This window comes from Lupinus angustifolius, chromosome LG07 (genome assembly GCF_001865875.1).
Source record: "Lupinus angustifolius cultivar Tanjil chromosome LG07, LupAngTanjil_v1.0, whole genome shotgun sequence".
NCBI lineage: Eukaryota > Viridiplantae > Streptophyta > Magnoliopsida > Fabales > Fabaceae > Lupinus > Lupinus angustifolius.
The window spans coordinates 15,669,899-15,694,582 of NC_032015.1; the positions used below are offsets into that span (position 1 = coordinate 15,669,899).

The 24,684-nt window shown below is 35.5% G+C and overlaps 1 protein-coding gene across 2 annotated transcripts; it reads right to left on the reverse strand.

Annotated features, from left to right (window-relative positions):
- On the reverse strand, window positions 4,776-13,090 carry LOC109352466. Of its 2 annotated transcripts, XM_019594466.1 has the most exons (13): window positions 12,740-13,088; window positions 12,383-12,484; window positions 12,217-12,297; window positions 10,151-10,260; window positions 9,879-10,014; window positions 9,578-9,676; window positions 8,481-8,568; window positions 7,939-8,387; window positions 7,697-7,873; window positions 7,259-7,456; window positions 6,403-6,729; window positions 5,395-5,639; window positions 4,776-5,165 (listed from the first exon to the last, which is right to left on the reverse strand). In XM_019594466.1, the coding sequence occupies exons 1-12, from the start codon at window positions 12,995-12,997 to the stop codon at window positions 5,547-5,549; spliced, it is 2,118 nt and encodes a 705-aa protein (XP_019450011.1). In that variant the 5' UTR covers window positions 12,998-13,088; the 3' UTR covers window positions 4,776-5,165; window positions 5,395-5,546. The 2 variants fall into 2 exon arrangements, with proteins under 2 accessions (XP_019450011.1, XP_019450012.1); XM_019594467.1 differs by lacking the exons at window positions 4,776-5,165; window positions 5,395-5,639 and adding an exon at window positions 5,667-5,863 and having other exon boundaries at window positions 12,740-13,090.

The following is a 24,684-nucleotide window of genomic DNA, read 5'->3' on the forward strand; positions in this document are numbered from 1 at the left end:
ATATGTTTGATTATTAAACTTGGATTGGTCATTGATTTGATTAGGATATTAGGTTAATAGATTATTGGTTGGACTATTGCTTCACTAATTGGAGTGAATGACTTTGTAACATTTATATTAAAAAAAATTAAAAATTAACATTAGTACATAATTTTATATTTCAAATATACAAATATTACTATCACACAAGTGTCAGATTAAATAATCAATAATGAATTTTTAATGCATCAATGCATCACATTTGTTTCCTCTCAAAATAATATTATTTTTGGTGTTTTTAAAAAATGATTGAATCATCTGAGTCAAACTATTCCAACCAACCGAGTCAAACTAGTCCAATTAGTCGGGTAACTCATTTTTGGTTTAAATCGATCGAGTCGAACCTGAGAGGCTTTCTTGGACCACATAATAATCAATGTCAATATGTTTTGTTCTCTCGTGGAAGACATAATTTATATGTATGCATCTGGTTGAACTATTATCACAATAAAGTAATGTTGGTTTAGTAAAAGGAACTTTGAAGTTGTTGAGGAGGTAGGTTAACCATTGGATCTCACAAGAAGTTGAAGCTAATGCACAATAGTCTAGTTTAGTCGGGGAACATGCCACATGTTTTGTTTCTTTGATTTGTCAGATATTATAGAATTGCCAAGAAAGACGCAACAATAAATTATATATTTCCATGAATCAAAACATACTGCCCAATCTGGGTCACTAAAAGCCTTTAATTGGAGAGGTGATGAAAATGAGTAAAATAACCCTTGGCCTGGATTTCCCTTTATGTATTTTGGAACTCGAGTTAATGTGGTAATGAGTTGTTATTTGTTTAGACATAAATTTGCTTAATTGTTGCACTACATAGCTAAAGTCTTGCCTCATGTTGGTCAAATAGAGTAATCTTCCAATTAATTTTCGATAATAGGCCGAATAATGTAAGGAGGTGTGTCACCCTAGTATAATTTGATTGTTTTGACTATAGGAGTAGGGCAGGCATAGAAGCAAGGAACCCCATATTTGAAAGGATATTCAGAGCATATTTTTGTAACTTCTAATCCAAGGAAGTATTTCATAACATATAGATCTTCAATCTTCAATTCATGCTTTGCTGTTTCTAGGTAGAACTAAATCATCAACATAGATAAGCGAAGTTATGAAATGTATACCTAGGTTCTTGGTGAAGAGAGAATGTCATGATGACTAGGGAGAGGAGGGACTGGGATAGTTTTTGTGAATCATTGCCTTCCTCCTTGTTTGAGTCCATAAAGAGACTTGTATAGTCTACAAACCTTATTTGGTTTGGGATAGATGACTCCTTGAGATATACTCATATATTCCTTTTCAGTTAAATCACTACAAAGAAAGGCATTGTTCACATCAAGTTGGTGCACCAATCCAATTTTTAGAAACAGCTATTGCTAGCAAAAGTTTCATTGTTGTTAACCTAAAAACATGAGCACAAGTATCAAAGTAATTTATACCTTATGTTTGATTATAACCCTTAGCTACTAGCGAAACTTTGTATCTCTTAATTGAACCATCTATTTTATACTTGATCTTATAAACCCATTTGCATCAAGTAAAGATTTTATTTGGAGGCAAATCAACTATGCTCCAAGTTTTATATAGTTCAAGGGCACTAAACTTATCCTGCATAGTTTTGATCCAATGTTGTGAATTTACATCCTCGTGGTAATGTTTTGCTTCATTGTTGGTTGTAATAGGAAGTATGTGGCTGAAGTGAGAGGAAGACATAGACTTATATGACAAAACTGAAGAAAGGGGAAGATAAATATCCTATGTTGCATTTGGTTAAGTGGAGCTAAGGAGATTGAAATGAAAATCTTGCAAGTAATGGATCGATGTTTATGGCGATTTCACCTTCTAAGACTTTGAGGTGAAGAATTGTTTGGATTTTGATCATTATAACCAAGAATTGTGATACTTTGTGAGGAATGGTTTTTATGAAATTCATTTTGCCTTAGACTAGATGAAACTGGTTCTAGTAGTTCACAATCGATTTACACGAGAGCATTGTGACTTTGGGAATTGGGTATATGTGGTTGGACCAAGATATCAAAGGCACTCTCAGGGGTAGATTCAACAACTTCATTCCCAAGTTGCTCAAGCTTATATGAGACAAGTCCTCATAGAACACAACATACCTTGACAAAAATATTTCCCACTTAACAGATCAAATGGAACTTATCCCTTTGTGCTACTCTTGTGGCTAAGGAAGACACACTTCCTAGTACTGACATCTAATTTAGATCTTTCATGGACAAGAGTGGAAGCATAACATTGGCAACCAAAGACTGTTATCTCAAGGAGATTTGGCAAAATATTTTGCAATAGCTCATAGAGTGACTTATGCTGCAAAACAAGATTAGGTAGTAGGTAGTCTATTTATTAAACAACATGTTGAACAACATAAGACCAAAAAGACTTAGAAAGCTTGGATTGAAATAGGAGGGTCTTAGTTATGTTTAGTAGGTGTTTACGCTTTCCTTTCTACAGCAAAATTTTGTAGTGGAGTCCCAACATAGGATGTTCGATGTATAATATCATGGTCCTTAAAGAAAGTAGGCACATTAAACTCAACTCATTATTAGTTCTTACGACTTTTACAACTTTGTTGGATTGAGTTTGTGCCATCTTAACAAAATCCAACATCAATGTCCTTGTCTCAGCATTGGATTTCATTAAGAAAAACTAGGTATGGATAGAATAATGTACAACAGTGAGAAAGTTGTTATATAGATAGGGGAATTGGCTAACAATCCATGTACTAGATCAAAAACATGCAAACTTTTGAAAAGGATAATTTTGCTTGTTTTTGTAAGTGGCAGATATCACAAACCTTCTTAGAAGAAGGATGTCCCACAAATCAATGAACGATACATTTCAAAAAGCATTTACATTATGCTCATTAGTCATAGTAGTTTTAAAATTCCTTCTAAGACAAGTTATGCCTTACTTCAACATGTCCAAATATCTTCAAGGTAATCATATATTGAATTGAATATTTTGAACCATGAAAGATTAATTTGCAATGTAAAGAAATTGTAAGCTTGTGAAAGAGGTGAGATTAAACTTGAATTCGAGAATGTAAAGCACATTATGCAATACTAATGATTTAGAAAAGACCATTGTTCTTGAGAATATTGCTAATGTGGTGGACCCGTTTGGTAAACTAATGGTGATAGGTTTTATGCAATGAAATTCAACAAAGCTACTTAGGTGACGACAAACATGATTTGTAGCACTTATGTCCGGGATCCAAAAAGATGTGTTACTTGTGACTTATTGGTTTTCTTGGACAAGGTTGGTCCGGGATTCATTAGTTGGCACCACACTTAACTGATTTATATTGTGATTAGGATTACTAAAGGCAACATTTTGGAGAAGAGATGTTAATTGTGCATACTACTCAAGGCCAAAATTGAAGTTCATTTTAGGATTACCTTATGCATGAGGCTCTATAGACTCATTGTGAGAATTTCAATCATTCGTTGTTGCACTATTTATCATACCAGTTACTTGCCTTGTTTTATTTTGCTAAGAATTTGGTAGGAAATCATGCTTGAAGTAGCAAGTATCCACAATATGTCTTTCCCTTCTACAAAAGTTGTATACCTTGTGTCCATTTCCTTCATCTCATTAAGTAATTTATTAGATGATCGAAAATAGAGAATCTTGAAGACTATTCAAAATTCAGAAGAACTATGAAAATGAACTATTGAACATCTGGAAAAAGCTTTGACACACTTAAAAAAAATGGAAATAAAATGAAATCATTTTCGAGCAACAACTGGGTTTATTGCAGGATAGCTCATAATGAAATCAAATCATTTTCGATCTATTATGTATGTTCTTCCAATCCCTCTGCCTATTCCTTGTGTGAAATTGCCTCTTGAATTGGTTCTTGATCTTCATTGTTGCCCTTTATCATTTGCACTTGGTTGTGACTTGTTACTAGCAGAGTTGAATAGCAAATTCATCCCTATTAATTGTCTTTCTTGTTGAAGTATCAAGGAAAATACTATGCTTATGATAGAAAAGGCTTCCATAAGGAGAATGTGTCTTAGTGATGTTGAACTCATCATTTAGCTCCTTTAGGAAACATATCACATACTTTGTGTCACGATACTCGTTTACTATTCTAACCAATCCACATCTACACTTTATTTCACACACACATGGTATGGACGTCAAATATTCAAGTTATTCACATAAAATCTTTAGATCAGTAAAATAACTTGAGATGTTTTTATCTCTCTGCCTTATTGAATGGAGTTCCTGAATTAAATTTGAAATTCTAAATTAGTCACCTTTGGAAAATCTATCTTCCATAGGTTGTGTTTGTGCAATTTGAGAGGATAGAAACCTTACAATTCATAAAGTCACCATTATATTGCACACTCTCACGCGTCAAAATTTGGATCAGAAAGGGTTGGAGCGGTGATTGATACATATACGAATTTGAACTTGTTCTCTCTCTTCATTGATCTGCTCCATGAATGGGAATTAGTGTTAGCCAATGAGGATGTCACAAGTATTGCTCATGGGTTTTCTCCAAGATGAAGGTAATATAGATTTTGTATGTCATTGGAACTAAGCTGCAGCTCCCTTTTTGGCTCATGGCTTGAGGAATTTGTCATTGTATTCCTTTAGAGAAGAGAAACAATATAGGTTTGAGAATGTAGAAGAAAGAAGATGTTGCACACGATTTTGGCCAGAAATCTTGGTCAAAGGAATGAGCCTTTGCGCAACACGGGTAACCAGATGTTTCAAAGTGAAAGCTATGATACCATATTGCAAATTGATGAGTGAATAACCAACATTCTTATTGTTTAGAAGCGCCTTGTGAAGGCTTTTATACAAGAGAATTTGCAAAACAAAAGGAAGCTTGCTTGACAAGCAATCTAGAAATTGATAACCCAAAAATATAAAACGTAACTAGCTTAACTAACTTCACTAAAAACAACTTTCTAGAACAATTGAGAGCCAAAACCTGGTGTCCGTAGGCAATCTCAAGACAATTAGCTAGTGTCCCATAAGCCTCACCAAGCACCATGCAAGGGCCATGCACCAAGGCCATGCCAAGCTTTGTGGCTTGTCTTGTTGATGTTCTTCCTTTGTCTTCAATATGAGCAACTAACATAACTCTAGAAAATGGTAGTTGCAGAGCAGAGTATTAGATTGTCACAAAATAATTAACTTTGTCTTTGTTAAAAATATACTGATAAAGGTATATGCAAATAGCATTAATTTCTCATTAACCTACTTGAATCGCACAAATAGTCATTTTATTACTTGCAACTATCTCATTAAAACTGAGACAATAAAATTAAACAACGGTTTCGGTAGCAATTTCGGAAACTTCAAAAACCTTACGTTTTGGATAATTGCAGGCATTTGTGGTAGATGCAACCCAGATTGTGGTCAAGATACAGTTTCGGTGACACCCAAAACCTTGACATATCGGCATCGGTAATGATTACGGATCCAGATTTAAAACATTGCTCCTCAGGTTTCCTACACTCGGACTAAGTAAATATCTGCTGAATGACTGTCTCCGCATTTCCATTGTATTGTGCAAGCAGATGGATTGCATCAGCTCTAGGCAAAGCCAGAAACTCCTGCAATCATCCATAAACCCTATCGTAATCAAGATAAAGAGCCAAAACTAAAACGAAACCAGGTTTATGCCATTGTGTTATTTTGCTTTTGCAATATGTATTTATCAAATATATAATAAACATGTACACAAATGGGAAATAAAAGATCAGGAAAAGTCTAGAAAGTAGCCACTCAAGTTAACTTGCAAGTCTCTGAACTCCTAAAGTCAGCTGAGTTGGTAAACCTGCAGGACATGAAATGAGTGTCTGGGATTTGCGGCAACGATATCGCGACCATAATTAGTGTTTTGGGAGTTGCGGCAACGACATCGTGACCACAATTGCGACAGCATTTTTCCGCAATTGCGATAAACAATGCGCAACCGTAACCACAATTTAAAACAATGATGGGATCAAACATACTGAAAAAAATGGGGCAGAAAATAAGAAAATATTGTCTAGAAATCATTGAGACACAATGTTTCAACTACTGACCATCAATGCTGGACTACCTATATAAACTTCAATCGTCAATGTATATGCCTTGTTGCAAAAAGGAAACCAATGTATTGCTTTGACAAACAAAGTTACATAAACAATTATGCCAGTCAAAAAACTAGAACATTTTACCCTTAAATTTATTATATTTAGTGAAAAAGCTTAATTAAATGTTGCAGTGTAAAAATGATTGGTTGATGTCAAAACCCACTAAAGACATATTGGCACAGCACTTGAGTTTATTTTTGCTAGGGGAAAAAGAGTTAATGCCAGGAATCATACTTACCATCACTTTGAGTATTGCACCTTCATCGCAGATGATATCCCTTGAGGACTCTTGTGATGGACTGCTACCATCTTCAGACATTCTGGTGACTGAAGATACTGTAGCTTGAGAAGATCCATTTGTGCAGCTATCACCATGTGACTTGGACATAGATACTGGAGAAATAAAGGGAGTATTAACTTCCTTCAAGGAGTCAATCCTCAACAGACCTTCAAAACGATCTTTGCACATTTGAAGCTTAAACCACTCATTATGCGTATAAAGAGTGGCTCGCATTATTTTCATGAGCTGAGGTTCTTCAACACCAAGCCTCCTTCCAACAGCAACCTATCCAATAAGAAATCGTCATTGTATGTTTAAAAATAGCATAATGCAATGAAAACATCCAACATTGTATTGATGTAATCATAAAAATAACAGAACAAAGTCTTTTCGGTGTAGTGATAGGAAAGCTTTCACATAGAATATGACATGATATCATATTGTGACAAAACATGAAATATCATATAACCATAAAGACACAAGAGAAGAAGCCTGGGCATCAGATAATTCAAAATTGCTGGAAGATATTATTTAAGAATTGAGATTCTATCCTATCAATACTATGTAGGTTTATGAAAACTACAAAGTTTTCAATATGCACCAATCACCAAGACACGTCAGAACCTTACAGGGAATTCTTTCTCAACTTTTTCTAGCAGTCCTACTCATATACTCCTACAATATTTAGAATGCAGGAGCAGGAACAGGCATGGCTATAATTTTATCATCACATTTATGAAGAAGCACCTTGAGTGAGAAAATCTCATAGATTAACATGTTATAGTCTTACAGACACAATAGATTAGCAAAACACCTGGAGGGAAGCAGCTAGAGCATTTAGAGGTAAGGCAGTTCCAAGAGCATCTTCATTAGGTCGGAGTAAAGCCAACAGGGTTTCCTTCAATGGCTTCAACAACGCAGGATCATTAGCTGCTAAAGGACCCAAATGGGAGCAAGCTACCCTTAGAGCAGCATTATAATCACCAGAGCTGACCAACTTCAGGAATTCAACCTACAGCCAGGAATCCCATTTAAAGGTCACATTCTTGAAATAGCCTAGACACAGTCTCTCTGCTTGCGGGGGTTAGGCTGCGTACATCTACCCTCTGCAGACCCCACTAAGTGGGATCCTCAGCAATTGGGCTGCCCATTCTTGATGCAATTAAGCAAAGCCCAATAGCAAACCCTGGTTGCCTCCCATAAAAAGTTGAAGAAAAGGATATCAATAACAACATAAAAAGAAGGCACAAACCTGTTTGAGTTGGAAAAGCAAAACAGAGTTCTGCGCAAAAAAATTGGGAACAATAGCATTGACTTCTTCAACCGCTTCTGCAGCCAATCCTTTGCTAGCTAATTCCTTCGTTCCCAACAGAATCTCAAATTTATCTTCCACATTACTGACATCAAGTGCAAAATGCTTTTCAGATCCCTGCAAACAATCTGTCAATAATTTATCTCCTAAACATAATAACATCAATGTTTTCAAACAGATACCTGTTTCACCTTTGATAATTTTGAAACAGCGGTACTTATGCTATGCTCTTGCTTGTCATTCTCTTCCAAACAAGCATCAGCCAAGTAACTATTGTCATCATATCGCCCTCTCCAACGCTTGCGTTTGCTCCTTTCTCCGGTTCCCAGCAATCTACTTCTTTGCAAAACACTTGGGTTTCCTACCTGTTGTGACCCACTGGTGCTACAATCTTCATGACTACTTGTGATTTCAGATGTGTGTCGTACTTCAATGTCAATTCCTCGCATGCTAGTCACATCAGCATTATTTTCAGGGGAACCATCCGTGTGAAAATTGGCAACAGAGGTTTCACCATCACAATGCTTGCCAGCATTACAGTCTAGCTCAACAGAACAATCCCTTGATGAGCAATACCAACGGTCATGTTGATTGAACTTTACCGGTTCTGGAATAGTTTGCTTCTCAAATGCTATGTTCATCATAAATTGACAACAAACAATAAAAAATAAGATATGAAGATATAAAGTAAATTAGAATCAGACTGACAGAGGAGATGCTATACTAGGGTCAACAATGCCTCTGTAAACACAATACTCATGAACAAGTTGATCAACAAGTGGAACATCCAATCTCATCCGACATAATTCATTCTGCAACAAAAAGAATATAACAACGAAGACATTAAGGCATAATTGATTTAAAAATGAAATAAATCACCAATGCAGACAAAGATTAATATTGAAATATTAGGGTGTGTTTGATTTGTTAAAAAACAAGGGACAGGATCCCTTCTTTTATTTCTAAAGTGGATAGCATAAAACTTACTCTTTTTATCCCCCACTAAACCATAGGACAAAACTGTGTCCATAGCACTAAAATATAAACAGATAAAATTAAAAAAATCACATCACTTTTTCTTCTTTCCTTTTTTCTTCAACACCACCGTTACTGGCACCACCTCTGCCACTGCACCATCACCATAACCTCCATTGTCGCTGCCACCATAACCACCGTATGATCTGTATCTAAAGGATATCATAGCATAATTTGCACTGTTCTACTTGAGCTGTGCACGGACCACCAAACAGCAGGCAGAACAAAAGGCTGTATTGTGATTCAAATAGTTCTATTGTGTTGTTCTGCTTGTCCTCTTCCTCAGTGTGCATCAAATGCAACCTTAAGTCACCCCATCATGCTTCGTATCAACCATAAACAAGTTTTCTTTCCTCATTTTATGTTCCAATTCAGTCAGCCCTTACCTTGGACATGGTGATGAGAGGTTATTATGTTGAAGGTGTGAAGAAGAAATTGGGGAATATTCATGATATCCAAATATTGATCCTTAGTTCCAGATAAAATGTGCAAAAAGTGATTCTTTTCAAACTGGGTTTTCCAGAAGACCAGAACCAACACATCAATATTATCGTGGTTTTCTTCCTAGGTAAATGGTGCAAAAATATTTACTAACCTAAAGAAAGGACCACTGTAACTTCAGAACAGAATTAAAAGATGGTTTCAAATTGTAGTTTCGTCCATATAAAAAAAGCCATCTCCACTATGCTACCCTAGAAGTAATTTAGCAGAAAGACAACTAACAATATTCACAGGTTAATGTTTAAAATGAAGACAAGAGCATATGAACTGGTAAGAGTATAAAACCTGAAATGCCATGACCAGATCACCCTTAGCAAATCTCAAACTATCAATTGCTCCTTGTCTAGTAAGCTCTACAGCATGTGCAAGAGCCTGTATGTCAACCTGGATTCCAGAACCAAACACAGCTTCAGCTTACAAATGATGCATGGATAAATACATGTAAATAATAGGTGCAATATGTAGTAGTACACAAATATGTGGAAGCAGACCATCAATGAGTTTTTGATAAAATGGTAGCAGTCACTATTAAATTGCACTTGACTTCCATATGAAATTTCAGAATAATACAACATAGATATCTCACCTCATCAAATGGTGGTACTTCATATAATGTGTCCTGTGGAGTTGCAGGAGGGTCACGCTCCTCAAGGAGCAATCTTTCAGTCAAATCAGATATGGGTGACGTAATACCTTGACGTAAACAATACGCCCTGTGTATGCTGTGAAGAACAGGAAATACGAAAGAAAAATATAATCCAAAATGAGGCAAAAGAAAGAAAAATATAATTGCATATCGAAAAGTAAACATCATAGTTTGATCATTTACTACAAAATGAATAAGAAGTGATAGATAACCTTATCAAATATCTCAGAGCCATTGAGAAAATTGGATCATAAGCATGTAAATGAGCTCTTAACATAGAGGACATAAATCCGGCTAAGTCAAACCTCCTCCTTTCAGACCACTGCATAAGATAAAAGCAAGCATGATTGTGTTCATAACTAGTTCACTCTTGACAGAAAACTACAGATTGAGTATAAGATCAAACACATACCTCACTTAAAGAAAAAAGGAAAAGGTCTATACAACTTCCATTATCATAAATAAGTGAATTAATGAAATTTGGAGTTTAAATCAGGGTCATCTCAAGACACCCTATAAAGTCAAAAACAAACAGGAAATAGCATTTTCTGTCTTCTATAATGTTTTCCACTAGGAATTTTAAGAGTTTATGCAAGAGTAGGGACCCTCCCCTTAAGCCAGTCAGCCTTAAGTTTAAGCTCATAACTCACTGCATAATGACCCTCTTCCCTAATGGTAAACATGCCAATACATGGAAATACGCACAAACTACAGAACTTATTTGCGGCCATGTCCTTAGAAAACGGTTGGGAAGATAACACCAGGTGAAGATACAAAGAGTTGAGGAGAGCATGGACACACTAACCTACTAAGACAGGGGTGCCTGACAAAAATTGAAAGATACCTCTCCGTTAACCTCGTTAGTATTTTATGTCCAAAAAATCATATAAAACCAGCAACCAGTATTATCATTAATAGTTACATAAGCATGTATTATACAATAGCACAAGTTTTCAATGTCGAACAACTATTATACGATACAGATAAATAACCATGTTGTACTTTTGTCCTAAAAATCATGTAACAATCAGCAACCAGTGTCCCTACCACTAATAGTTACATACAATACCACAAGTTTTGGATATCAAACAACTATCCTATGAATAGATAAATAATGATTATGGTATTTATGTCCTAAAAATCATATAAAAACCAGCAACAGTGTTCTTACCCTACCATAAGTACCATTAATAGTTACATAAGCATGTCTCATACAAATGATACAATACCACAAGTTTTGGATGTGGAATAACTGTCCTACGAAGTAGATATAAAAGTCCAGGTACCACAGCTTACACTTCAGGTGCTACACCACTACTGAAACAACTTTTTGTTCACTTACAAGGAGAAGCTCTCCCCAAAAATCATTCGATTATTTAATTTACAAGATAAGCCACAACAGATACATACCCAGACCACCACACTGGCTCTGATTGCATTGTGCTGGTGGCCTGGTGCACATGAAATTCGCTATTTCAAAAGAACAAAAGTTTTGACAACAAAAAAGGATTAATTAGACTTGCTTCTCTTGAGGTTGGTATTTATTACAACTAACATCTGCTTTGTTTTAGAAACTACTTGACCTAAACCAATTATTTCTTACTAATTGCTTATAATAGGATTTTTATATTAAATATATAGGCTCTTGTACTTATTTGTAATTAACCCTTATAGGCAGTTTGGTTCAACAAATCAGCAAACAAGTAAATTAAATAATTTTTTAAACTAAAAGACAGACAAATTAAGAGCAACTTTAATACTGATCTCTTAACATTAGGAGGAAACAACCGCTTTGGTGCTCGAAATATATTCTAGAAATCACATTGGTCCCCATTTATAGAACCGTGAAAGCGGTTATTCGATGTCAATTAACGACATCAAATTGGACAAAAGAACTAAAATCACTAATTGCCAGTTAAGACCTACAATTTACTGTCACCTATAAAAAAGGACCAACAGGATAATCAAGTATAACTGTGTAACTAACACTTCAGCACATTGCCTAGAACAAAGTGTGTGAAAGCAAATTTTGTCTCATATTAAAATAGGTCTTGCTAACAACACACTAGTTATGGAATAATAAATAAAAAGTTTCTATTTGAAAACTAAATACATCAAACCACTGCCCAGTGAAAATGATTTCATTTCATTCCTCTAACTTCCATAACTAGCACCTAATTAGGTAATTTTCTAGACTTGTGGCAGTCTAAACATCATGGATTTATATTTCGTCCTCATTTTCTTCCTATCCGGAGAATAACTAGATTGCTCAGCCTACCTCATTTGCCACTGGAGAAGTAGTATCATCTTTATCATATATAAATGCGAGCAGAACATGCTTGAATTCCTCATATGCTTCCTTAAATACAAAGAAAACCATCAGAATCCATCACTTTACAACAAAACAAAAAACAAAGCATATTGAAGTAGAAAATTCACTGTACCGGATAAGCATCAAGCGCACAAGGAGCAAGAGCAGTCCTTAAACAATCAATAGCAGAGTCACGATCTTCTACAGTCCCCTTACGAAGGAGCTCAATAAATTTCTACAAAAACAATAAAATCTCAGAAACGTTTAAATATAATTAGTAAGCGCAACCCCGTGCAGGAGGCTCCAAGTTACCAAGTTACTGGAGCCAGGGAATTGTAGATATATGCAGCCTTACATCTCCAACTGGAGAGGTTGTTTCCATGATTTGAAGCCATGACCTCACGGTCAATACGTAACAACAACCTTACGTCAAATTCACCTTCATTAAATACAATTAATAACAATATAATTAATTAAATTACTGGCGCACCTGTTTGTGCAATCGGAAGAGTATCCTATGATCGTTGAGGATTGAAGGAGCATGGAAGCGGAGGAGATTTACGGCGGCGTCAATGGAGCCTGATTCCAATGAACGCCTGATCTGGCGGATGAGGAGCCTCAATTGATAAGATGAGGAAGGAGAAGATGAAGATTGAACATGAGAGGAATCTTCAATTAGGTTTTCTGATTTGGCGAAATCAATTACCAAAGTGTCTAGAGTTTCCCAATTCACTGGCGCAGAGTCCATTATATGATGTGGGATTTTTCAGAGAGAAGAGTAATGAGTGAAAGAGATTGGTAAATGGAAGAAGGTTGGGTTGATTGCAGTTTTTGCAGATTATATAGATATCTGCACGTGTTCCTTCCGAACAGCTAAGACTTGCCGTAGGGGATGCATGTTGATAACTATGGTAAGTTGTGAAAAAAAAAAACAAATTATATATGGATGTATATAAATTTTATATATTATTAGGGCATTATTTGTATATAGATATTATATTCTCTATTTCTTAATTCTATTTCTATATTTTTTTTAGAATAATGGTTAAATATTAAAATTAATATTTGTTCATTGATTTTGTTTGGTTCAACTTGTAACAAAATAAACTTGCGTAGAAAAACTTCGAAAAAAAAGAAGTTATTTTCATTGGAGAAAAAGTCAATATCTAAGAATTAAAATATATTTAAGCCTACTAGTGAAATTGTATTTAACAAGTTTCATTAGGAGTAAGAATTCCGTAGGTTGTTTGATGGGGTATATAACATAACCAACATTTGATATTGTTTAGGCATTACTTATTATTGTCTAAAGTCAAGCACCTACTTTTTTTTTGAAGTTTTTAATTTATTGAACCAACTTACAGGCTTTGGAGAAAGTAAGTTTAACGGACGGATTTATTTAATAAATGTATTACATGAGAACAATGTTTATTTTTAGAAAGCTTATGATTCTATAGGCATTCTTAGAATATCTGATCCGGAGAATGGAGTTCATCGCAAAAATGGATTAGTTGGGTGAGAGTATGTGTTTTTTATGGTAACCTTTTGTCATAGGTAATAGCAGTATGATCGATGAAGTTCAAATTATGTGAGGCTTAAAGCAAGGTAATTCCCTGGTGCCTTTCTTGTTCTTGGTGTTAGTTGAGGGGCTCAACGATCTGATGAAGCAACTAGTTGCATTAGGGATTTTCAGGTTATAAAATGGGTCCAACTGCAAATGAAATATCTTCACTACAATATGCACATTACACTATTCATATGGGTGATGCGTCCATACAGAATATTTAGTGTATGAAATTTGTTCTTTGATGTTTTGAGTTAGTTTCAATTAACTCCTTTAAAGTTGTCTTTATGAGTTAAATGTTCATGAGTAGCATTTACACGAGGTTGTAGGGATGCTTAAGTGTAACTTCTTCGCTACTTTTTATATATGAGGATATTGAATTTCTCTAAAATTGATAGTTAGGATAAGGAATAATTTTAAAAAACTTATTCTTTAAATAAGTGGATTCTCACTCTTTATAAATTTGGGTGTTCAATTGGAGCTAATCACAATAAGATTGAAGAAGAAACTGACTCTACGGAAAGGAAAACACCGAAGAATTATCCTAGTAAACTTTAGTTTGATATTTTATTATTTATCCTTTCCTAGGTGCCAAAAGGTATTTTGAAGACAATAGGTAATACTGAAAGAATATTTGTATGAGTGGAAGTGTATTGAAAGGAAGATTACTTGGGTGAAAAACGAGCAGTTATGTAATAAAAGAAGATGCAAGGTTAGTGTTCTTTTGTGTTGATCGAGTATGGTTGGAATCGAATGCTCGGTTGAATAATGGTGGTCAAGAGTCTTGGTCGGAGTGTTGTCTGGACGCGCTGGGAGAGGTACCTGAAGAGGTTCTCTAACGATCAAGTCAGTATGTGGTTTTCTATACACACAATGAGAGTAAATAAGAGAAAAGTTAGAGCAAGAGCAATGAATGTAAGTAATAAATGAGGGAATGAATGTTAATTGATACTTCCTATGTGGGGTTCTCCTATTTAAAGAGTTTGAAGTGGCTGACGTGGCGTTCGTCCATTGGCCAGTACTTGGTGGGTACGACAACGGTATGTCGGGTTCTCCTTATCATCCTGCAAGTTTGCAACTGTCGATCTGTCAGGTGGTAGGTAAAACTTGCAGGTGGCATGGCACGTGGAATGTTAGTGACACATTAATGCAAGCCAACAACACATTAATGACGAGTTAGAGATACATTAATAGTGAGTCATATGTGCATTAATGGTGAGTCAGATGCATTAATGGCACTTGCAGTGGGTTTGGCCCGGCCCTGGCGGGTGAACAAGGGAAGCTCAATTTGGTTATGCGCTTGGGTCGAGCTTGGAATAACTCGAATTTATTCGGGGTGGAATAGTTTCCCCTTGTCTATCAAGGCGCCCGAAAGTGGGGCGGATTAGTAGACTCAAGGTGTTTCGGTTTATTGGGCTCGGGTAGCCTCTAGGTACATGGGTAGGTCATGATGGATATTTGTCCTCAATCGACACGTGAAAGATTGGCAACGTTTCATCTAGAGGCCTCGGGTGCCCAACCGACGCCTCTGTTCATTTCAGATCTCCTGCTTTGGTTTTCGAGTCACCGTTAGATCGCTCTCGAATGATTTTGAACGGGTAGATGTGCCCTTGGGTTGGGCTTAGGGTAAGGTTTGCGTTCAGGCCCTTCTCTATAAATAGGGGGTCTTCCCCTTCATCCTTCTTTATCTTACTTCATCATGAAATCTTCTTGTTGAGCTTGCATCATTTCTTGAATCTGGACAAGCGAGCTTTCTTTTCTTCCAGAACCTTCATTTAAAATACTCGATAATTTCTCCCCCCTTTTGCTTATTTATTTTCGTGTTATAGTCGGTGAGGGGTCTAGCTCTAATAAGGTGGAGGTCTTGTCCGGACCTCCACCCATATTTACTACACCCACCGCTTGTCACCAAAGGCGAGCTTGACTCGCCTCTGCCTTGGGTAATAGTTGGTCTGCATGGAGGCGACAATGACAACTTTCATTGCCTGCCTTATTGCGTGATCTGAGGAAGAAAAAGGGCGGGAATGAGGCTGTTGTGGTAGACCGAGCAGCTTTTTGCAAAAAGTGGGGTCCAGTCTTGGATGACATGTCTAGCTCAGAATCTAACATTTCTTTTGGTGATAGGACACTCATGTGAAGGAATTTTGCTGACCGTGCTGACCAATTTACCATTCCGGGGGAGATGGTGGGTCTGAAGTCTCCTTATTGATGGGTGGACCGCTAAGTTCTAGGCACTATCTCTTTTTATTCTCCAGACAAGCGTCCAAACGTAGAGGTGCTAACCCGCCTAACGAATGATATCTTATGGTACAGCCCCTCTGACCGGGAACGGGTTTGCCAATATATCCTTTTGGAGAATAAGAATTAGTGGAGTTTCTATATGTATGAGTGCGTTTGACAGCGGATCAAGGTGAGAGTACCTTTTGACAAATGGTATGTCAAGGTGTTGCGACATCTTCAAGTAGCCCCTTCTCAAATCCATCCTAAATCATTAGGTTTCATTCGGGCTTTCAAAATATTCTGCAAGGTCATGAAGCGGCCATGCACCCTTTGCCTATTCTTATGGATGTTCTGGGTAGGTCATAGCTCCAACAAGGATGAAAATGATGCATGCTAGCGAGGATTGATGTCGCTTCAGTATATAAATGGTTGTGCTCTCTTCCACCTTATTCTTCTTTTTGTGATGTTGTTATACGATCTAACTTATATTTGTTTCCTTTTTTCAGCAGCTGCTTGGGAGATCAATCAGATCGATCAAGCCTTTTGAGGAGAGTCGCCTTGAAGAGGAAGAGTTTTGAGGTCACAAGAAGGCGAGGTTTGACTCGTCTGCCCCCTCTAAACCTATTTGGGAAGATGATCCATCCACCGAGCCAGCGGGCATTCTGCCCATCTGTTCAGAACCCCAGGTCAATACCATCCCTGTCCTGGTGGAGGTTCGGTCGATTGATCTAACCGACGATGATGTTCCACCTGTTGGGACTCCTATTCCCCGTTCTAAGGATTCTGCTAGGGGAAGTCTACCTAAGTGCATCTTCTTTTTTCTTTTTTGTTGCTTATGATTTAAGAGGTCATATTAAATCTGAACCCTTTATGAACGAAGAGTTTCTTTTCTATTTTGCCTTGTGTAAATCTTATAACTTGTCTTCATTAACCGGAACATAATAACAATGACGAGTCATCTCCTAAAACAGGTCGAGCAAGGTCCAAGTAGCTAACACCCGAATTTCTATGAATTAATTACAATAAAGGCTGGGTAATTCCCAAGTGATGACTGTCCAGACTTCCATAAACGAAATGAATAATGAAACTGAGTAATCTTTAAGTGGTGACAACCTAGATCTCATGAATGAAATAACTAATCAGGTTGAACGAAGTGATGGTTATCCGAATTTTCACAAAAGAACCGAATAACAAGGCTGGATATTCCTTAAGTGATGATTGCCCCAACTTCTATAGATGAATTAACTAATCATATTCTCATAAATGATCCGAATAACAAAGCTGAATGATTGGGCATTGATCGCCTTTCTAAGGCTTGCCAAGAAACATATGAATAATACCTTGTTAACATATAAGTTGTACTGGGTTACATGAGTTGTTAAGTCGCTAAAGGGACCAACATATATAATTTAAATATTTTAAGCAAAAAATTTGCCGCAGGTTCATTGCATTCCAAGTGTGGGAGATCTCTTTTCCTGCCAAGTCTTCCAGTTTGTGGCCCCTTTTACCGATCTTTTCTGTTACCCGATAAGGTCCTTCCCAATTTCGCGCGAGCTTCCCTTTGACTCTGCCAATGTCTACTCTTAAGAGGACCAGACTACGGGTTTCTAAGTCTCTAGGTACCATAGTAGCGTTGTACTTATCGGCGGTTCGTCTCTTGTTGGCGGTTTCCCTGATACGAGTCTGGTCCCTTTTTTCTTCTATCTAGTCCAGATTGTGCCTTAAGATAGTTGAGTTGGCGGCTTAATCAAATTGCAATGTTCGCCAAGTGGGCTCACAAATTTGCATCGGGACCATAGCCTCAGCCCCATAGGTGAGGTTGAAAGGTGACTCCTCGGTGGTAGAATAAGGAGTTGTACGATAGGCCCAAAAGATATTCCTTGTAGGATGACCTTATTAGTCGCATCTGCCAAACCATTAGTCTGAGGATGTTGACTGAAGCGAAATGTTGCTTGATGTGCAAGCCTAACAACAACCAAGAGGGTGTAGCTGCCTTATTGCTACCAAGAGGGCGTAGGCAACCTTTTCCAACTTCTGGTATTTGAGCTCGGGACCCTGTTCATAGAGTTTTCTTGATTGGTAAGACAATTTTTGATCAATTTATTTAGTTACTGGTTTATTCTTTGCTCACCATCTCAGCTTTGTTGGAAAGAATTTCCAACGCCGGTATAATGGTTTCAAGAATATTCCATTTGATCAACAACTTAGCTTTATTGAATTATTAACAACTTCATACCATCTCGGCTTTGTAGGAATGAATTTCACACACCGGTTTACTGGTATGAATTTATGAAATTAACACAAGTGATAGTGAATGATATTTATTTTCGTTTTTATTAAGTGAACTACTTCCTTATAGAAGGTTGGTAAATAAATGAATAAAACAATAAATAAATATTAGTTGTGGAAATATAAATGACAAAAAGTAAATGTTAGTTGTGGAAAGTAAATGACTGAGAATAGAAGTTAGTAGTTAGATCACTCATTATGACTGTGTATTTTTCCATTTCTCAAAGATACAATTTATAATTAATTTGCACTTTGATTCAAGGTTTCATTCTCTGCCAACAAATAAAATTTATAAGTTAATACTTTACTATTTTACACTTACATCTCTTTCAATATTCAATTGTAGTATAGTATAGGGTTATATCGAACCACAAGGAATTGCGTAATAGAACATTATTATAAACATGTTGTATTACTAATAAAGATTGAACATATTTTTGATTGGTTTTGTTTACGAAATTCTAACAAGTAAACGTAAACAACTAATATACATAAATTCTTGAGGAGAAAATTTAGTTTGATTGATGGAAATATTTCTTAAAATGTTTCTTGAAAAATGTTTATAAAAGATTGTCTTATAATTTGGTTATTCCAAACATCAGTTCATAAAATTTCCCCTAGTCTCCCGATGAGAAAACATGATTTTCAAACCTTGAAAAATATACTAATCAATAGAAAACTGCAACTTGACGAAATAAGTTGTCATGCCTTATTTCAAGCTCCGTAAATATTGATTAGCCTTGATTACAAGTTGCGTAAAATGGATGCTTTGATTTGGCAAATGAACTAAGGTGTATTCCTAATTTTTAGTTCATTTGTCAAGGCTTTAAAAAGAAACATTTTGGATCTTAAAATCAAGTTTTAGGTGATCAAGCTTAAACCGCATTAAGTACTTTTTAAAGAATTGAAATTGTCAAAGTAATAACTTAAACATGATTCAACATAATGAAGCAAGAAATTACAAGAAATATTAGTGAGCCAAAAATTCAACTAAGATATAGGAGTATTAGCCATCTTAACCCAAGGATTTAAGACACTTTACCATGCACAAATCGGATTGCAAAATGAATTTTTGACATCTCATTTGATTAGTCCTTCTCCTCTTGAATTGAAGAGAAATTACAAATAAAAGTTACCTAAGCTACTCTAGAGTGGAAATCCTCTAAGAAATTACAAAGAAGAAGTAGAAGAAGAGAGAAATTCAGATGAAGTTATGAAGTGATGAATGTATGTGTGAATGGAATGCCTTAAGTGCCTTGAAGTGCCTCCTATTTATAGGAGTTCCAGGACCCCACTAAGCTACTCTCCTCCAACGCTAAGCTGCTAACTGAACCCTTTAACATGAATTTGGTCACATGGCCAAGCAACTTAGTCACCTGCTTGGGGCTGAGTCACCCAAGCTATAGTGAGCTACTTGGCCCAGCTATCGTGAGCTACTTGGTCCGGCTATTGTGAGCTTCTTCTGAAAACTCTAAAAAGGCTACTTAGGGTGAGGTCATGCATGAGGTAAGCAAGCTTGGGTGCTAAGTTAACTTTGGCCAACTTGTTGGCCAACTTGCTTGAGCTGCTTGACGTGCCTGATGTTGATGTGGCTTGGTGCTTTGTTCCATGTTGGGCGCTCCAGACTGCACGCGAAGCTGCTGATTGAGCACTTAGCGTGTGCCATGCATGTGGTGGCCTGTGTTAGGCTTGTATTCTGACTATGACTAGTTGAGTCTGACCATGCCAAGTTGGTGTCTAGGTCACGCTGAGCGTGCATAAGTTCCAAGCTATGCTGCTTAGTGAGCAGCTTCATGTTGACTTCATGCTTTCCACATAGGCCAAGTTTTGGTGAGTCATGCTTAAGGCTAAGCACACAGCTTGCCACGCTAAGCTTAAGCATGTAATGTATGGATCATTTTGGCCTATTTTGAGCACTTTGCTTACACTTAAATATTCCATCTCTTTTCTACTTAAATCGTACAAAATAAAGTAGAAAAGAAATGCACAAAGCATATATACAAGATTGTGATATTTTATCCAAAAAGTGTTGAATTAAGTCAGTTTTTCCAAGGATAAGTGCCATAAAAAGCATATGGAATTTAGTCATTTTGGCACTTATCTACTCCCCCCAACTTAAGACTTTGTTTGTCCTCAAACAAATGGTAAAGCACATCCAAATTCAAGACTTGGCTAATTTTCAAGATATGATTGACATGATTTCAAATTTGCTTAAGCATGAAAAAAAAAAATTCAATGAGATTTTTCATGATTTGTGAATTTGTTTACACATAATGCTTCAAATAAAAAATGTTTGCTTTTTTTCATCAAAGTGTGTAAAAATTTACCTAAGCAAATATTTTTCAATCAAAAATTGTTTTTGCACACAAGTTCAAAATTGGAACTTTTTAAAGGGTAAATGTTTCACTCAATTTTTCAACCATTTGATTATAGTAGTTTGACCTTGTTCTTTCTCTCGCCTATTCTCTTAAATTGCATAATCAATCAAGGTTAGGTTTTTTTCTAGATAATCAAGTTGAGTTCAAGTAAAAAGAGAGCATTTTTTAAAAAATTTCTCAATGAAACACTTCACTCTACTTTTTTCCATAATATTCGTTTCCAACCTCTTAATTTTGAACCTTGGCTTTTCCAACCTCTTAATTTCTCAATCTCATTTTGTTTTTCACTTTCTTTTACAACTTTTGTTGTTTTTGTAAAGAGATTGATTTTTTTTTTCTTTTCTTTTTAAGAAGTCACGTCCACCAATTTTCCCCCAACTTGATTCTTTCAAACATCCTTTTAAAAATTATGCTATCTTTTTAGAACATTGTTTTCAATTTCGGTTTGTGCGATAATTTGAAAAAAAAAGTGTTTTACTTTGTTTGACTCAAAGGGCTTATCAAAGGATAATACTAACTTTTGGTTTAGACTTTTTGGCCATTTGGTTCAACTAAAGAAATAACATGCCTTGATCATGTCCTATCAATCTTATGCGATTAGGAGATTTAAAGACTCAAACAAGTTTAATTAAACAAATCAAATTGTGATTTATACTTTGATTCTCACGTTTTTGGCTCACTCTCTCAGTTGGCTTATATTTATACTTCTGGATAAAAACATGTTTGCAAAGATCATGTTACACAAATTTAAATTTCATTTGCAAAAAAATTCAAGTTATGACATTATGTGATGTTTTCACAAAAAGTTTAGAATAAATCTCATTTTGCTCAATAAAAGCTTAAGTCAAAATATGCTTAGAAATTTCTAATCATGCAATCATGCCAAAATTGTTTATTGAGCCACTTGATTTTGATTTAGAATTTTTTTTTGAGTTTGTGGACAACCAAATTACTTTTTTAAATAACTATACAATCTTATAAACAATATTAACTTTCTTAAAAAAATTTACATATGCATTAAACCATGTTCTCCCACTTTAAGTGTTGGCTTGTCCTCATGCGAATGGAAAAATTTGTTTTATGGAGATGTTTGAGGCATATGAATTTTTTTAAAGAATGACATTATTTTTAAACACAATTTAAAAACATAAATTAAAAAGAACATACAAAATATAGTAGCAACTTAAAACAACTTAAATTAAAACAAAAAAACTTAGAAATTAAAACATAAAGATAAATAACTTAGAAATTCATGTAAGGAAAAAGAGAAAACCGATAATACGCCGAAAAGAGATTCAATCTTCATCTTCATCTTCCTCTTCCTCCTCACCTGAGTCTTGTGATATTCCTTCGAGCCACTTAGTGCTTGCCACAAATTCCTCATATGATCCTCCTTTGAAGTTGGATTTCTTTCCAAAGATGTTATGCAAGCTCTTGTAAATCCCTTTGATTCCTCGATAATACGCCTTTTGTTGTAGGTTTTGTTTCCCCTGATTAGTTTGTTGATTTTGGCTCAAATTGCCAAAAACAATTTCTAAACTCATCCCGAGCTTGTGAGATGCTATTCTCCTTACAGTAAGTTCTTACATATGATGCATTGATTTATGTCTTCAAGGCTGTGACCTCCTTGTAAGGTCCAAGTACTTGTTAAAACTTTCAAAAGTCAGTGATAAATGAAGGCATGATCATTGAAAGAGCACCTCTCGTGATGCAATCATGAATAACATTAGAGATGACTACAGCAATGTCGATGGAGTCTTCATCATATATAGATCTGATAAACTTTGCTTTAGAGATTGGCAAATCAGAGACATATGAGGAAGGCTATATGTTGGACAACAAAAAAATGACCCAAATTTGTGAAATTTGGGTCATACAAAACCTGAACACCGACCCACTTTGATTGAGCTCCAAACCTTCCAAACATAAGCTTTTTCTAATCTAAGCTTCATCATATCCTTCACCTTCCCCCAAATAGGAAGCACTTAACTTCAATTGATAGGTGCATAAGTCATGATTATTTGTTAATGATGGGTCATAATAAACTTGGGTGTCATTCATCCATGCATACCGATTCATCCTTGTATCACTTGAAACAATGGAATTGGCATAAATGTTTTTCACCACATCTACTGAGAACATCTTCTTGGGTTGAGTAAGCTTTTGCCAACCTTACCTCTCCACTATGAAAGTGAACCCTCCAAATTCATCTTCATCCAAATTGACAATTTTCTCCAAAGTGGTGGTACTTTTCAGAGTTATTTCCTTGAACTTTTTCTTGGCATATTTTGAAGCAAATTTGGTGCTCTTTTCCTCATTAAGGACTTACTTTCCTCTCCTTGATGAACTCTTACAAAATGTATAATTCCAACAAAATATTTTTTCCAAACCGTGGAGTTAGTTATTAAAATCAATATTGGAAATTGTTTAGAGTATGCAACTTAATCTTACAATTTTGCTTCCAATTTGCTACTTTGAAAACTACCAAATTTAAACATTTCCATCATGGCCAAATTTCTTAGGTGTTTCAAGGTTTTTGAAAAAATGTGATGTCTTATTCAATAATGCACAAGTTCCAAAAAATAGTCAAATTTGGGTATTCAATGATGTTTCTATTGTTGGTGGTTTTTGAACAAGTTTAATGCCAATAATCATCTATAGCATTCGGTCAACATGGAATTTCAAAGTGTTCTTTTTGAAAAAATTTTGCAAAGAAATTAATGACTTTGAAATTTTGCTCATGTTTCCAACATATCTCATTTTTTTGTTGAACCTTTTTGAAAATATTTTTAATTAACCAAAACAGACCCCTTTTCATTACAATCTATTTTCATAAAAGTTTTGAAAGGCATGTTTGTAAAGATATGTGTTTCAACCAACAACACTATGATAGAAAGTTTTTAAGTTTTTCACGATCTAGATTTCTACCATTTGAACGTGTGAGCATGAGATGTGTCAAGAAATTTTTCTTTTGTTTTAATCATAAACAAATACATCTATTCAAATTTAAAGATATTCAACAACAAGCATATACACATCTCAACAAAAAAAGATTAAAAATAATGACTTTTTGAAACTTTTTGTGTTGGGTTTCCTTTAAAAAATGTTTTCATTTGTTCTTAAAAAAATATTCCCAAACAATAAGCTTCAAAAAGAATAAACAAGTATGAAAAAGTAAAGAGAAGACGATACTTACATGATGAAGAAGAACTTGAGAGCTTTTAGGAAAAATGAAAACTTGAGAGATTTTGAAAATGATTTGATGCTTTCAAAATTAGAACTTTAAGGGGTTTAAAAAGAGTGGGATTCTTGGTCAAAAGTTGATTTATTCAAGAGATAAAAGGATAAGGGAAATCATATTTTGAGAGGATTTTTGTCCCCTTGGCCACATGGCTTGCATCAGCTAGGCGCTGAGCGCCAGGTCACCCCTGCTGGATGGTAGGTCTTTGTTCAAGGTTTTGAAAGTGCGCATGTCAAGAGGAGCACTTTGGAAAGCTTGCCCACTATGTGTTTTGATGAGGACAATTTGTGTTTCATAAGAGCTTGAAGATCATCAACAAATCAACGTGCTTAAGCCTCAAGATTGGTATTAGACTTAGACTAGTAATTAGTTTAGGTTGAGTCTAAGGCTTAGGTAAAATCAATACATGTCTCATATACATAATACATTAAATCATTTTATTTTGAGATATGACATTCATAATATGTTCATGCATAATATATATACATGTTATCTGTGCATCTTAGGCATAAACTTAGTGTTGAACATGTATAAGTTAAGTGCATAACGTATTTGAGTATTGCAATTTAAAAACATACATAGAAATATGTAGTTAATCAATTAAGGTAAGTTTTAATCGATTAACATAAGTTTTTGAAAAGCAGTTGGAACAGAAAACTTGGAAAACCGAATCAGTTACAATTTTGTATCTCGTTAATCGATTAACCAAGGATTTAATCGATTAACTAGGCTGCAGAATGGTT

What these genes read in the sequence shown, in the direction of transcription:
- LOC109352466 (XM_019594466.1), bottom strand. Translation starts at nt 12,997, where the DNA reads ATGGACTCTGCGCCAGTGAATTGGGAAACTCTAGACACTTTGGTAATT. An exon ending in ATCTGGTCATGGCATTTCAG is followed by an intron (nt 8,569 to 9,577) that starts GTTTTATACTCT and finishes TTTTTGTTGCAG; the next exon opens with AATGAATTATGTCGGATGAG. An exon ending in CTCTAGCTGCTTCCCTCCAG is followed by an intron (nt 6,730 to 7,258) that starts GTGTTTTGCTAA and finishes CTTATTGGATAG; the next exon opens with GTTGCTGTTGGAAGGAGGCT.